The 13,685-nt window shown below is 46.4% G+C and overlaps 1 protein-coding gene across 1 annotated transcript in view; it reads right to left on the bottom strand.

The window, feature by feature from the left end:
- Window positions 1-10,996, bottom strand: part of DNAAF11 (dynein axonemal assembly factor 11) — a 71,889-nt gene extending 60,893 nt beyond the window's left edge. Inside the window, exons 1-2 of the mRNA XM_008684142.2 lie at window positions 10,825-10,996; window positions 1,526-1,693 (exon numbers count right to left, since the gene is read on the bottom strand). Coding sequence (XP_008682364.2) covers window positions 1,526-1,693; window positions 10,825-10,834 — 178 coding nt within the window. The 5' untranslated portion in view covers window positions 10,835-10,996. The remainder of the gene's footprint in view (window positions 1-1,525; window positions 1,694-10,824) is intronic.
- Between the last annotated feature and the right edge of the window lie 2,689 nt (window positions 10,997-13,685).

Genomic DNA, 13,685 nt, shown 5'->3' on the forward strand with positions numbered 1-13,685 from the left:
AATAACGTAAATTCTAGGCCTTTTGCAACCCGAGGACCAATTCTCAATTATCCGCCAAACCAGGGGCAAAAAAATACCTCAGCGGGGTTTCTCACCCTCAGGGATACCAGCGTTGTGGGCCCACGAGTTCTTTCTTGTGGGGCCATCCTGTGCAGTGCGGGATGGTGAGCAACATCTCTGTGCCTTATACGCGGTAGCGCCCCTCCCCCCACACACTTGGGACAACCAGAACTGTCTCCAAAGGTTGCCAAACAGCCCTGTTGAGAACCACCGCATGTCACCATTGCGAGTTTGAATATAACCTCAAAGCTGACCTCTGGCTCCAGCTTTGCCCACGGGGGTTGGCGCTCCTTCTGCCTCCTGGACCCTAAGCCCATCCATTTCCCCCAACTCCACCCCTACCTCCAGGTGGCTAGCCTGGGTATATGACAATTTTAACAGCAAAGGGAGCAGCTATCATCTGAGTGACTGTTCCACACAGACCCTGGTGTATACATGGCAAGACTAAGTGAACTAACCTAATTTCACACAATTTTCAGTGGCTGAGGCAGGGACCAAGCCCGTCAGGACTTGTGTCTCCTCTTGCCACTAAACTACAGGTTGCTCTTCCGAGTGTGGGGAGCGCTTCTGTTTCTGGGTGGCAGGATCCCCTGAGAGTGACCCCACAGACCTCCCTTCTCTCTGCCTCTTAACTCATTCTTCCCCAGGGGATTGTGGGGTGCGCCCACCTAGCTGATGGATGAACTTGGAGAAGGAACTGGGCATGGCCAGTCCCCCCCCCCCCCCCGCCAGCTTCTGGGATCTCCCTGCCAGCAGAAAGTACGCACTCTCGTCCCCTACTGCCATACTGCCCTACGTAGGGCCCACATACTACCCAGCCTGCATGCGACCAGGTGGACAGACTGAACTTGAGAGCAGTTTTAGGAAGCCCACTTGGCCGCAAGTCTAAGCCACCTTCTCCAAAAGGTTTTGTCAGTTATAATGCTGAAGTTTCGATCTGTCTACTTCTCATTTCATTCCAAACTGGAGCAGTGAACGGGGGTACAGGTGTGGAACCCCTCTGATGGCCAATACAGAGCACAATGCCTTGCACGTCCACGTTCTCCATAACCACGGTGGAACCAGCCGCCCCGGGGAAATTGACCAGAGTTTACTCAACTTCCACACAACTCTTTCCGTTCCATGGAGTGGTGCAAGACTACGACAAACGCCTGCATTCTATTCTCCTTCGTTCAAACTTTGACAAAACCAGGCTCTAAATGAGCAGGTCAACAGGTATGCTCCCACCTTTAAGGGCCCCTTGCAACTCCTTGATGGTGTCCCTGGCAACCCTCGGGCAAGGGGACTGAGCAGCGTGGGAGCCCCGGGAGAGGGTCCACGCACAGCTCCCAAGAGCCGGCCCTATTTCCCCATGTGGCTCTTTTTCACCCCTGTTTGTCTTCCTCTAAGAATCACACTGCCCCCCTCAAAGTTCTCCCATTCAAAATGTCAAAGAAACCATGAGCACAAAATCCTGAAGACTTACCAATTTTTCCAATGAGGTTATTTTGAAGATAGAGGATTTTTAAATCCCGGCACCATTTGTCAATGTGTTCTAGTCTTTCTATTTCTTGCTGATGCAAGGAGAGTTCCTCCAGGGAAAAAATTACACAGTCATTGTGCTCGGCATTCCGTCTAATAAGATCTTCAGTGACTGAAAGAAAATTTGTTACGTATTACATCTCCGACACTGTGCTCATCAGCAGGTTATTACATTACGCATGCATTGGTTTTTCTTCCCAGTTAGATGTCAGTCCTCGGGCCGCAGAGATTTTCAAAAGGGAAGAGAATAGAGAGGTGCTGCCTCCTGCTGGTGACACCGTGATGAGTCAGAGAGCTTTTGTCTTTTTTTGCACAGGGTCTACCCACATTTTGCTGTCTGGACGAGGACAGAGTGGGAGGGTAATGACTGTGAGAATGTTGACATGGAAGTATCATGTCGAACTGGATGAGACCCTAAGTAGACCAAGACAGGGTGACTCGGACCGAGAGGCATAGTCTGGCTGCCAGAGGGCAAACCATGAAAGCATCGCCCACCATTCAGTAAGGAAAGGTCCGTCCATTCAACTGACGTTTAATAACTTCACTAAAGTCGAAGGGGAAAGAGAGGAGCACCCTAGAGGCTGCACTGCAATCTTATCCAGCAGCTACCCTGCGGTCTGTTTCTGGGAGGAAGAAAAGGAGCCGCTCACAGGAGGAGGGTGAAGAGAGTCCCTGGCCCTCTGGCCGGAGTGCCCTGCAGCACAGGGTCTGTCCTGTTATGGGGGCACCAAGGGACTGAAGACAATGCCCTGGTCCCAGGTTGGAGCCAAGAGCAAGACAGGAGTCCCCTTCATAAGGCACACTCGAGTTAAAGACGTGATGACAAGGGACAAACCCTGTGTTTTCCAGTGCTACTAAAAACATCATTAATTCGTTTGAAAGTCCACATTTTAGGTGGACAGTGGAACGTTGCATGTCTAGCCCGAGAGACAATGAAGATTTATTTATTGCCACTTACAAGTGCCAGGCACTGTCTGAAATGCTTTGCATGTGTTCACATAGAGGAGTATTTACACTTGGCAGATGAGGAATTGAGGCACGGAGTTTAAATAACTTGCCCAAGGTCTTGGTGGTAAGTGCCAGAGCTGGGTTGTGAGTGTAGGAGCTGGCGTCGACCACGGGCTGTTAGCCACTATGCTGCATCACCCCAAACAGGAGCAAGGAGGAGGCTCTCAAGACTTCTCAGGCTTCCTCAATGGTACAGGCTGAGACAGAGTTCAGCGCAGCCCCCTCGGCTGCCCCACTTCCGTGCCACATACTGAAAGAGGGAGTTTGCCTTTTTTTAAAAAAAATGTGAAAACAGGTATGAACTTGATCATTCGTGTGCAGGCAGCTGAACCCATGTTATTTCTGGTGGTAGGAGATGGGGCTGCTTGCCATGATAGTTCTTTGGAAGAAAGGGGAAATGTAAAGGTCCAGAGATTAAAATACCACACATGGGGAATGTCCCTGCTGCTCTAAGCTTTGGCTCAACTAGCCGGCAGAGATGGCTACACGCCAGGTCCTGGGGAGGGGCAGACCGAAGAGGCAGGGAAAGAGGCTAATAGGGCAGCCCTGACAGCCCTGGCTCGCTGGGGTCCCTACTGCCTGTTGCTCTCTGCTGTCTCTGGAGGCCACGGCTAGCAGGCAAGCCAGTTTAAGCAGAAAATGACTTTCCGAAAACCAAACCTATAAGAGAAGGGCATTAAAACTACTCTCCACACGTCCCATCAATCAAAGTTGGTTCTAACAGCTTAAGTCAACTGATAATGAATATACGGGTGTAGCCAAGTCGAGGACACAGCAAAGCTGCTGTGTAAAGTCAAATGTATTAGCTGTCTCTGTAATCGTCTACCAGAATTCTCTTAGTAAGGATGCAACAGGGATTGAGGGGTTGGGACGGCACAACCATTGTTATTTCAGCTACCCTAATGAAATGTGGGAATTATTCACTGCTGCCAATAAGAACCTCAGTGACCAGTGGGGAATATGTAACTTCAACTATACCAATTCATGGAGCAGGGGGCTGGGTTTTTGGAGGCCTTGCTGCCACCAGACCTGAAGTCAAAGGGGCCAGGAGGATGTGCCCATCCAGAGCCCATGCCCTTCCCTCTAGAAGGTGTCCCAGGTTGAGGAACAATAGAATTCTCTGCCCAAGGGGCCGCAAGCCTGCCTCCAAGCCCTACACTGGCCGCTTCTCCAGGTTCATTCCTGAAGACAGGACGTACCATGAGGTATATATCCCTATACCCTGGAGTGTCCAAGGAGCAGCTCTTTTCTGGAAATGTGGATGGATATGTAGGCTGGAGTACTGACCCTCATACAGGGGCTTGAGGGACCAGGATTGAGCCAGGAATGGGAACAGAAGGGAGGGGTGTGCCAGGGAGCCAGCTCTCCCCAGATTCCGCCCCCCTTCCACAGCTCTGGCATAGAACCCAAGGTGTTTGAGAAACATATTAAACGTAGCCTTCTGGGTTGTTATAAAGATATTCTTGTCGAGGGAGGAAAATGCATTTTATCTGGCAGTTTGATAACTTGACACATGAGCATCCATTATATTCTTTCCCTGGGTCACCAGTTGCCCTGGAAGGCTTAGTGGAACATTCATATTGAAGATATAAACCCAAGTTGAACCCCACAGCAGCTGTCATCTGTAAGTATGGTTCAGCCCAATGTGTTCAGGGGAATTCTGAAAGCGTCTTGTTAAAGCATCACGGTGTCCAGCCTGGGATGGCTACGTCAACATCTATACAGCCCACTGGGGGTGGCCTCGGTTTCAGAAATGCTAAAGGGATCATGGGCCACTCCAGCTGTATGTCTTAGAGGCTTTTCTGATTTGTCCAACTCTAAAGACCCACAGGTTGCTCTATGGGTACCAAATACCCTTCCTATGTTCTCTTGCTACACCTTTCTTAAAATTAAGAAACTCTTTTCATTATGCTATTTTCTGTGTGAATTTGATCACTTCCATGCAATTGTCAACTCCTCCCTTTCAGAGGCATGTAGGTATTAGGAAGGAATTACGTTGATCTGTATCTCCTAACCATGAGAATTAAGATGATAAAAATCACTATTAGTTGAAAGGGATGGAGGCAGAGGAACCTCCCTTTGCATGAATAACTAATTTGCACACACACACACACACACACACAGGAAAGGAAGGTCAACAGTTGATTCGGCACCACAGGGAAGCTTGTCCAACAGCAACAATTCTACGTAATTAGGACAGATGAAAAAAAATGGAGAATCACAGAGGAAGGGAGCACTGCGAAAGTCTGGATCTCCCAGCGGCCCTTTCCTGACCTCTTCTATAGAAAGCAGACTGCTGCGTGGCCCCCCGTTTTATAGCACTCAGGAAACTGCTGTTACACAAAGCTGCCCCACCTGCAATGGAGAGGAACATGAGCGAAGAAACCAGAGCCCCCAAGAAGAAATGTGGAAGACTATGTACGTGGTGGACGGGGATAATAGCACTCCAACGCTTTTCAACAGGAAAGCATTTTGCAGTTTTATGCATTATGTCATTTAGACCAAACTCTTTTATTCCCAGGAGCACTGTTCACCTTTAGAAAGTTTGCTCCAAAAAATACAGCACTGCATTGACAAGAAATCATTCCGGGGATTTAAAGCTGCTTTGGAAGCCTTAGTATGTCACCCTAACACTGTTTCAAGAGAGAGAACATTGCCGTGCCTACCAGCCAGTGGTAGAAGAACGTGCCAGGTACTCCACGAAACACAGTGCTCTCGCTTCCTTATTTTCGAAAACTTCAAACAGCAAAATGCAGGACCCGAATGGACTCTGAGAAGTGTCTCACCCATAGACGCTAGCCAAGACCGCATGACTGGAGCAGTGGGGGCTGATAAGAACACTGACAGTTTAAGCACAGATTCATGCTCATCTAACCGGTTGCAGCTAAGGAATCCAACCAAAGGTTCAACCAAAACTCACCTGTCAGCCTACCCTGCTTTTCAACGCCGTGGGACGACTGGGTTTTCAATAACTTGAGGGAATGTCAATAAATTGACTCTGTGGGGTGAAGGGCAGAAGGAGAAGGTTTCTGGAATACTGGCGGTTGTCAGGCCTTGTTTGTTTCTATGAAGCTTTTCAGTGTATTAAGCAAAGTTCTAGAAACTCCCGGGGCGCCTGGGTGGCACAGCGGTTAAGCGTCTGCCTTCGGCTCAGGGCGTGATCCCGGCGTTATGGGATCGAGCCCCACATCGGGCTCTTCTGCTATGAGCCTGCTTCTTCCTCTCCCACTCCCTCTGCTTGTGTTCCCTCTCTCGCTGGCTGTCTCTATCTCTGTCGAATAAATAAGTAAAATCTTTTTTAAAAAAAAAGTTCTAGAAACTCCCGAAGCCAATAATGAAGTGTTCATTCCTTCAGGCTTTCTATTGTGTTTTGTAAATAGCCCTCTGTTTCTCACTGGATTAGAATAAAATTGATAGCGTATGTTTGGGGCAGATTTCGCAGAATTTGTAAACATCTTGAAAGACCTAGCAGAGATATCTATGAAACAGAACTGTAGCAGAGATGAAGGGGTGACAAATAGGAGAAGGTCACCTCTTGTAGCATCTACGTGTTTTTTTTATTGTTTTCAATGGACACTTTTAAAACAGGATTACTTATTTGCCCTGCCTTTTGTGACTGAATCGGGGCATCATAACAAGCCTTGCTAGCCATACTAGACCCAATGCAACGATTCACATAGAGAGTGCTATTAAAGAACATGGGTGAAGGGCTATGGGGCAGCGACAGAAGAACACAGAGAGAACAAGGGGTATAAAGAGGGGAGTGATCAGTGTTACTGAGTGGCAGGAGGGAGGGCAAAAGAGGCATCGCGGAGAAGCAGCCTGAGCTGAGCCTTGAAATGTGAGTAGGTATTTGCCAGATAAACAGATGAAGAAGGGGCGCTCCAGGTTATGGTAGATGCTGTGTTGCCCAGTTCTCTCCTTCAAAACTGAAGGATTAGTTCTTCTAGCTGCTGGGAGTTAGGCCAGCAGACCACCCTCAGTGGCCCACCTTCTTCCTAAGTCACTCGGCTAAAGAGACACCTCACCCAACGCCATGCCCCTTTCCAGGAAAGCCCATATGCAAAGACCGGTTGACGTGGGGCCCTAATGGCCCAGCCCTCTCACCCCAGCTTGGGAAAATCGAAAGGTCCATTCCCAGTTTAGAGGTCCTTCCAAGTTTCCAGGTTGGTTAGCTACAGCCTTTGTTAAAATGTATCCCATCCCAACATCCTTCCCTGCCCAGTCTTGCCTCCTTCCCTACCCATTCCACTAACACTCCCTAATGAACCTCCCGCACACTAATCTCCATGGAAAAGTCTGCTTCCTGGGGAACCCAACCTGGAAGAGTGGATACCGGAAGTGGTACGTGAGCGCAGATGCTAACCAAGATGGGCCTCTGGAGTCGGAGTCTGCTGCCCGAGTGGCAATGGGGACACCACTACTGGTGGGAGATGGAGCACAGATAGTGTCTAGCACAAGGTAGCTGTGGGATGTTTAACACCTGCACTTGTGCTGCAAAGAGAACAGTGTCAGTCCATCTGGAATACCATAGCACAAATACCATAAAGTAGGTGGGTTACAAACAAGAAACATTTATTTCTCAGAGTTCTGGAGGCTGGAAGTCTAAGACCATGGCATGGACAGATCTGGTGTCTGGGGAAACCCTACTTCCCCACTGATGGGAATCTCACATGGTGGAAGGAACAAGGTAGGTCTCTGGGGCCTCTTTCAGAAGGGCAATAATCCCAATCGTGACGGCTCCCCCTTCATGACCTAATCACCTCCCAAAGGCCCACCTCCTAATATCATCCTTTGAGGGTTAAGATTTCAACATATGAGGGGCGCCTAGGTGGCTCAGTCGGTTAAGCATCTGACTCTTGGTTTCAGATCAGGTCATGATCTCAGGGTTGTGAGATGGAGCCCCGTGTTGGGCTCTGCACTGGGCAGGGTGCCTGCTTAAGATTCTCTCTCTCCCTCTGCCCATCCTCCCCACTCACTCTCTCTCTCTCTCTCTCTCTCTCTCTTTTGAAAGAAAGAAAGAAAGAGGGAGAGAAAAGAGAAGAGAAGAAAAGAAAACAGAAAAGGAGAAGAGATTTCAGCATATGAATTTTGGGGGACACATTCAACCTATAGCAAATAGGATCCTAGTGAAAGGCAATGCACTAGTAAGTGTGACGTGACACACCAGACAGTAGAGAAATATGGGGAAATCATAACTTAAAAACTCAAAGGACAGGGGCACTTGGGTGGCTCAGTTGGTTAGGCATCTCCCTTCAGCTCAGGTCATGATCCCGGGGTCCTGGGATCGAGCCCCACATTGGGCTCCCTGCTCAGTGGGGAGCCTGCTTATCCCTCTCTCTCTGCTGCTCCCCCTGCTTGTGCTCTCTCTCCCTCTCTTTCTCAAATCAATAAATAAAATCTTTAAAAAAAACCCTCAAAGGACAGTTATATTGGGTGGCTGCTGCTGACACAGTTGATAAGGAAAGGCTGAGCATGATTAATTGGACGTTTAAAAAAGCTGGAGTACCACACTGACAGCATATAAAGAGGTTTGCGTCCTGAAACCAGAGAGTAAAGAGAGCAGAGAATGAGGACCAGGACTTAATCATAAGAGGAGCAAGGACTTCAGGTTCCAGACATGATGGAGTCATAGGGACAAGATTGCACCTCCAGCCTAAACCAACTAACATCTGGAAAAACATATATGAAAAACAAAACTTGACATTAGGAAATCAAAAGGGAAATTATAAAGTATTTTGAACAGAACAAAAAATGAAAAGCCGTATCAGAATGTGTGGGATATGGCTCAAACATAAGTTGGAGGAAAATTTACAGCACTAAATGCCTAAAGAAAGGAAAAAAGTCTCAAACATCAGCTTCTTCTTTAAGAAACTAGAAAAAGAATAGATTAAACCCAAAGTAAGCAGAAGAAAGTAAATAACAAAGATTATATCAAAACTCAATGAAATGGAAACTGAAACAATTGAGAAAAGTCAATAAAAATACTTAAAAAAAATAAAATTAGTAAACGTCCAGCCAGACTGATCAGTGAAAAAAGAAAAGACATAAATCGCCATTATTGGGAATGAAAGCACAACATCATATAGATTACATAGTATTAAAGGCTAGTAAGAGAGTAATACAAATAACTTTATGCTAATAAATTCAGGAGCTTAGATTAAATGGGAAAATTCCTTAAAAGTCACGAACTACCAAAGCTCACATGGCAAGACACAGATAAACCAAACAGCCCTGTATCTACTACAGTAATTGGATATGTAGCTCGGACCTTCCCACAAAGAAAACCATAGCACAGATGTCTTCACTGATAAATTCTACCAAACGTTTAAGGAAAAATAATACCCCGTGTACACAAATGCTTCTATAAAAATTTAAGAGAATTTAAGAATTTAAGAAAATTTAAGAATACTTCCCGAGATATTTCTACAAGGCCAGCATTACCCCAAGTCCCAAACTAGACAAATACAAGGCCAAGGATGACCACAGGAGATGCTCTTCTAGACCAGGGCTAACTGATAGAAACTGGGATAACAGACTCTTGAAACTATGAAGGCCAGGTAGCGACATTTAACTTTAGAAGGTAGGTGGACAGATGTTATAATGAGGGACAAGGTTGGAGTGGTGGCCAGTGGTCCACATCCATGGCGGGCTATGGAGATGGTGAACAGAACGTGACATTCCTAAGGACAATACAGACGGGCAGCCAACAAAGGTACCATGTAATCTATGCAATCAAAATACAACAAGGATTGATGACCGGAAGGCTAAGGACAATTGTCTCAATGAAAAGTCACAATTTCTTGCCTAGTTTCCAGACCACAGTCAGTTTTTGGACCTAAAACTAGAGTTGCCAGGTTTAGCAAATAAAAATACTGGGTGTCCTGTATTTTTATCTGACAACCCATTGACTAAAAGAGAGGCTGGGTCCCCAAGAGTACATGGCAATGACTCATCCAATCCTTTCCAAAAGGACTGCTGTCTTTGTTACTTGAGTAACAATACACTGGGGAAGGGGGAATACCAAATCACATTGACGCCTCCTGGACACAGGGTTTGAATTGTCATTAATATCTGGAAACACAAAGCATTGCCAAGTATTCTTATCAGAGGGGGCATGCTGGGGGCCAGGTTATAAATGGAATCACACCCATGTCCAGCTCACAATTCGTTAATCCATTAACGAGTGTTGATAAATATGTGGATTGTTTCCATTTTTTAGCTACTATGAAAGCAGGTGCTATAAATGTTCATACACAAAGTCTGTGTGGACAAAGGTTTTCTTTTTTTTTTTTTTTTTTGTATTATCTAAGGATCACATGGGTGGTAACAAAGTTTTCCTTTAATTTTTACTGCTGTGGTCTAATATTTTTGTCTACTGCTTTAGAGAAGAGGGAATACCAGTAAGTGGTTTAGGAATGGGGCTTTTACTATCTACAAATCACCTGCCCCTTCCACCAGACTGTCAGCTCTTCCAGGGCAGAAACCCCACATCCAGCACAGTCTCTTGATTTAAAAATATTAATTATGACACTTCTACAGTAAGTGAGCAATTACGCTGAACTATACAAAATTGTCACAAATCAGAGGAAGATTGGAAAAGGTGTTGGTAGGCAAATGGTTCAATCTAATATAAATAACTGTTAATCCCATCACTTTGCACATTCTGTTGCTGTATTTGTGAAGGAACACTTTTACAACACCTAACCAGGTCTGTAAAACAATACTACTACTGCTTTCGTTTTGGAGATGAGGTTTAGGACCAAATGGGTGACGTCACTGGCTCTAAGTCTCCGGGCTGGTAGGCGGAGGAGACGGGCTCTGGAGCGGTTCCCTCCACTACCAGGTACACTGCCCGGCCCAAGGAGTGTGAAGGCGGCAGCTCCGAGATAGCGACGAGCCCAGGACCACAGGGCGAGCAGGGAGACGCGTTGGCGCGAACCGGGCACGTCTGAGGCCAACCCCGCACTTTCCACCACCCCCTAACCTGAAGCCCCCCGTGCCTTTCTCGCCCACCCCATTTTATAGATGAGGAACCTGAGCCTCGCAGAAGCTAAGCTGCCCGCCCGGCTGGTCAGCGGAGGGGCTGGCACTGCCGGGCCTGCGGAGGGCGGAGGGCCCAGATGGGCCGGAATGCGCGGGCCGGAAGGGGCGGCGGTGGTCTGGGTCCCTGGGACCCGGGACGACGCCCGGAAAGGGGACAGTCGAGGGCGGCAGGTGGGAGGGGGCGCTTACTCCGGCCCATGGCACCTCTTCGGTTCGCGGGCCGGGGAAGCTGGGCCCGGACCCCGAGGTCTTCCTTCGCACTTCCCAGTCACACCTTCGTGCGTCCACTCCGGACCCTGGGAGCCATGGCAACAGGGACTCTATGGCGGCCGCGCGGGGCCAGGCTGCGCCGCGTTTCTAGCGCCGCGGAAGAGCAGGAAAGAGAGACTCCGCGATGGAGGGCTTGTCGCGTAGGCAGAGGCTCTCCTCCCGACACCTAGTTCTCTTCCCCGTCCCCACCCCACCTTCCGCAGACTGCTTCCCTTCCCCCAAATCAACTGGCCAGACAAAACATCACGGGGTTCTCGCTTCCTAGTGGATCTGCCTCCCCGGCGCGCCTCTCTTCTGCCCTGCACTTCTTCTGTCTGTGTAGTTAAGGCCCTCCGGAGCCAGGGGTCAGCGTGTGGCCCCCGTTCGCCCCGCTAGCAGGGTGGCCTTAAACTTCCTTAGCCTGTTTCCCTATCTGTAAGATGAATAACAATAACTTCAAAGGATCTTTGTGAAGGTTTTTAAAGAGATGATTTGAATGAATGAAGGACGCTTTTATAAAACAGCCTACCTATAAAGGGTAGTTGCATTGTTCTCATGTCCTTAAAGTCACAGCCCAACACGGATTTCCTGCTAACAAGCTTTCCAAAAACACTACCCTCCATCCACTTTCCATACCCACCCCTTTCTTAGCTGTAAAGAATAGAAAGTGCATCTCCTGTAATTCCCGCTTCTCCTCTCCCCTGTCCCCAGACCTCTCCCCCGAAAGTGTCCAATAGGGTTTACCCAATTCTAGACTCGGAAGAATATCTGTAATTCATCCTCACTCATCCTTGTAAGTTCATATGTGAGGGCTTTAGTGGATGACGCCTCCCAAACGTTGTTTTATTTGTTTGTTTATTGCCACCTTCTCCCATTTTGTCCTCACCCACCTGCCTCTAGCAACCAGAACTAATTTGTTCTCTGTATCTGTGAGTTCCTTTGCTTGTTTGTTTAGATTCTGCATATAAGTGAGATCACACAGTATTTGTCTTTCTCTGCCTGACTTACTTCAGTTAGTGTAACACCTCAAGGTCCATACAGGTCGGAACAAAAGGCCAGATTGCCTTCTTTTTTATGACTGAATAATATTTCAATAGACATATAATTTTTCTAATGACTGAATAGTAGTTCAGTATATATGTATATATGTATATATATAACATGTATGTATAATCACATTTTCTTTATCCATCCATTTTTTGGTGGACACTTAGATTGCTTCCATGTCTTGTGTATTGTAAATAATGCTGCAAGAACACGGGGCGGGGGGGGCAGATATTTTTTTTAATTAGTGTTTTTATTTTCTTCAGATAAATATCCAGGAATGGAATTGCTGGATCATATCGTAAGTTCTATTTTAAATTTTTGGAGGCTCTCCATACTATTTTTCACAGTGGCTGCACCAATTTACATTCCCACCAATGGTGTAAGAGGGCTCCCTTTCTCCACATCTTTGCCAACCCTTGTTATTTCTTGTCTTTTGGGGAATAGCCATTATAACAGGTATATAGTAACATCTCCTTGTGGTTTTGATCTGCATCTTTGATGATTAGTTACATGGAGTACTTTTTCATATACCTGTTGGACATTTATTTGTATGCCTTCTTTGGAAAAATGTCTATGCAGATTTTCTGTCCATTTTTAAATCACAAAAATTTTTTTGAGTTGCATGAGTTCTTCACACATTTTTCAAATTAACCTTTTAGCAGATATAAAATTTGCAAATACTTTCTCCCATTCTGTAGGTCGCCTTCTCATTTTGTTTGATGTAGTCCCACCTGTTTGTTTTTGCTTTGGTTGCTTTTACTTTTGGTGTCAAACCCTCCCTCCCACCAATAACAAAAATCATTACCAAGACCAATGTCAAAGAACTTACTCCTGATGTTTTCTTCTATGAGTTTTATGCTTTTGTTTTTAATGTATTATTGTGCTTTTGTTCTTAACGCATTGTTGTTACAAAAGTAATTATTGCCCTCTATCCATTTGCAGAAAAAAAAGAAAGTTCTATGTGCAAAATATGTTTTAAAAACTTCTCCCATCTCAATCATAGTGAATAGTATAGAGTCTATGTTCTTATATTGATATGTGTGTTATGTTTACATTATAAAAGAAGATTCGGGGGCTTCTGGGTGGCTCAGTCAGTTAAGCATCTGACTCTTGATTTGGGCTCAGGTCATGATCTCAGGGTCATCAGATCTAGCCCACTTCAGGCTCCCGCTCAGTGTGGAGTCTGCTTCTCTTCTCCCTCTGCCCCTTCTCCCACTTGCTCTCTCTCTCTCTCTTTTTCTCACTCTCTCTAAAATAAATAAATAATTCTTAAAAAATAAAAGAAGATTCATAAAGTAATGTTGAGTGTAAAGAAATGTATTCTTTCAGCAGACACCTGTTAAGCATTTACTGTTGCAATTATTAGTGTTTGTCAAGTGGAGACAAGGGCATGAACTGTGACAGAGAGTCAGAAAAGCTAAACAGGGTGGAGTGAAGGAGGAACTGGGAAGCCAGTCAATTTGGCAATGGAAACAATTGCATGGATGTGATTAGATCAGGGATAATGGAGGCCATGAATGCCAGGCCAAAGGAACTAAACTAGAATGGTGGAATTTCAGGCGCCATTTCCCATCATGGGAGAATTATTGGGAGTTCCAAGGAGACTCCCAAAGGATTGCAACTTATAAATTTAGGTGACATCCTCTGCTCCCGCCCAAAAGCCTGGTTCTCATCATTTCACTAATTTTTGGAAGCAACACAGTGTAGGGCGAAGAGCGTGAACTCTGGCGTTGGAGACCTGGTTCAAATCCACA

Source organism: Ursus maritimus, unplaced genomic scaffold (assembly GCF_017311325.1).
Source record: "Ursus maritimus isolate PB19 unplaced genomic scaffold, ASM1731132v1 scaffold_9, whole genome shotgun sequence".
In the NCBI taxonomy this organism is placed as follows: Eukaryota; Metazoa; Chordata; class Mammalia; order Carnivora; family Ursidae; genus Ursus; species Ursus maritimus.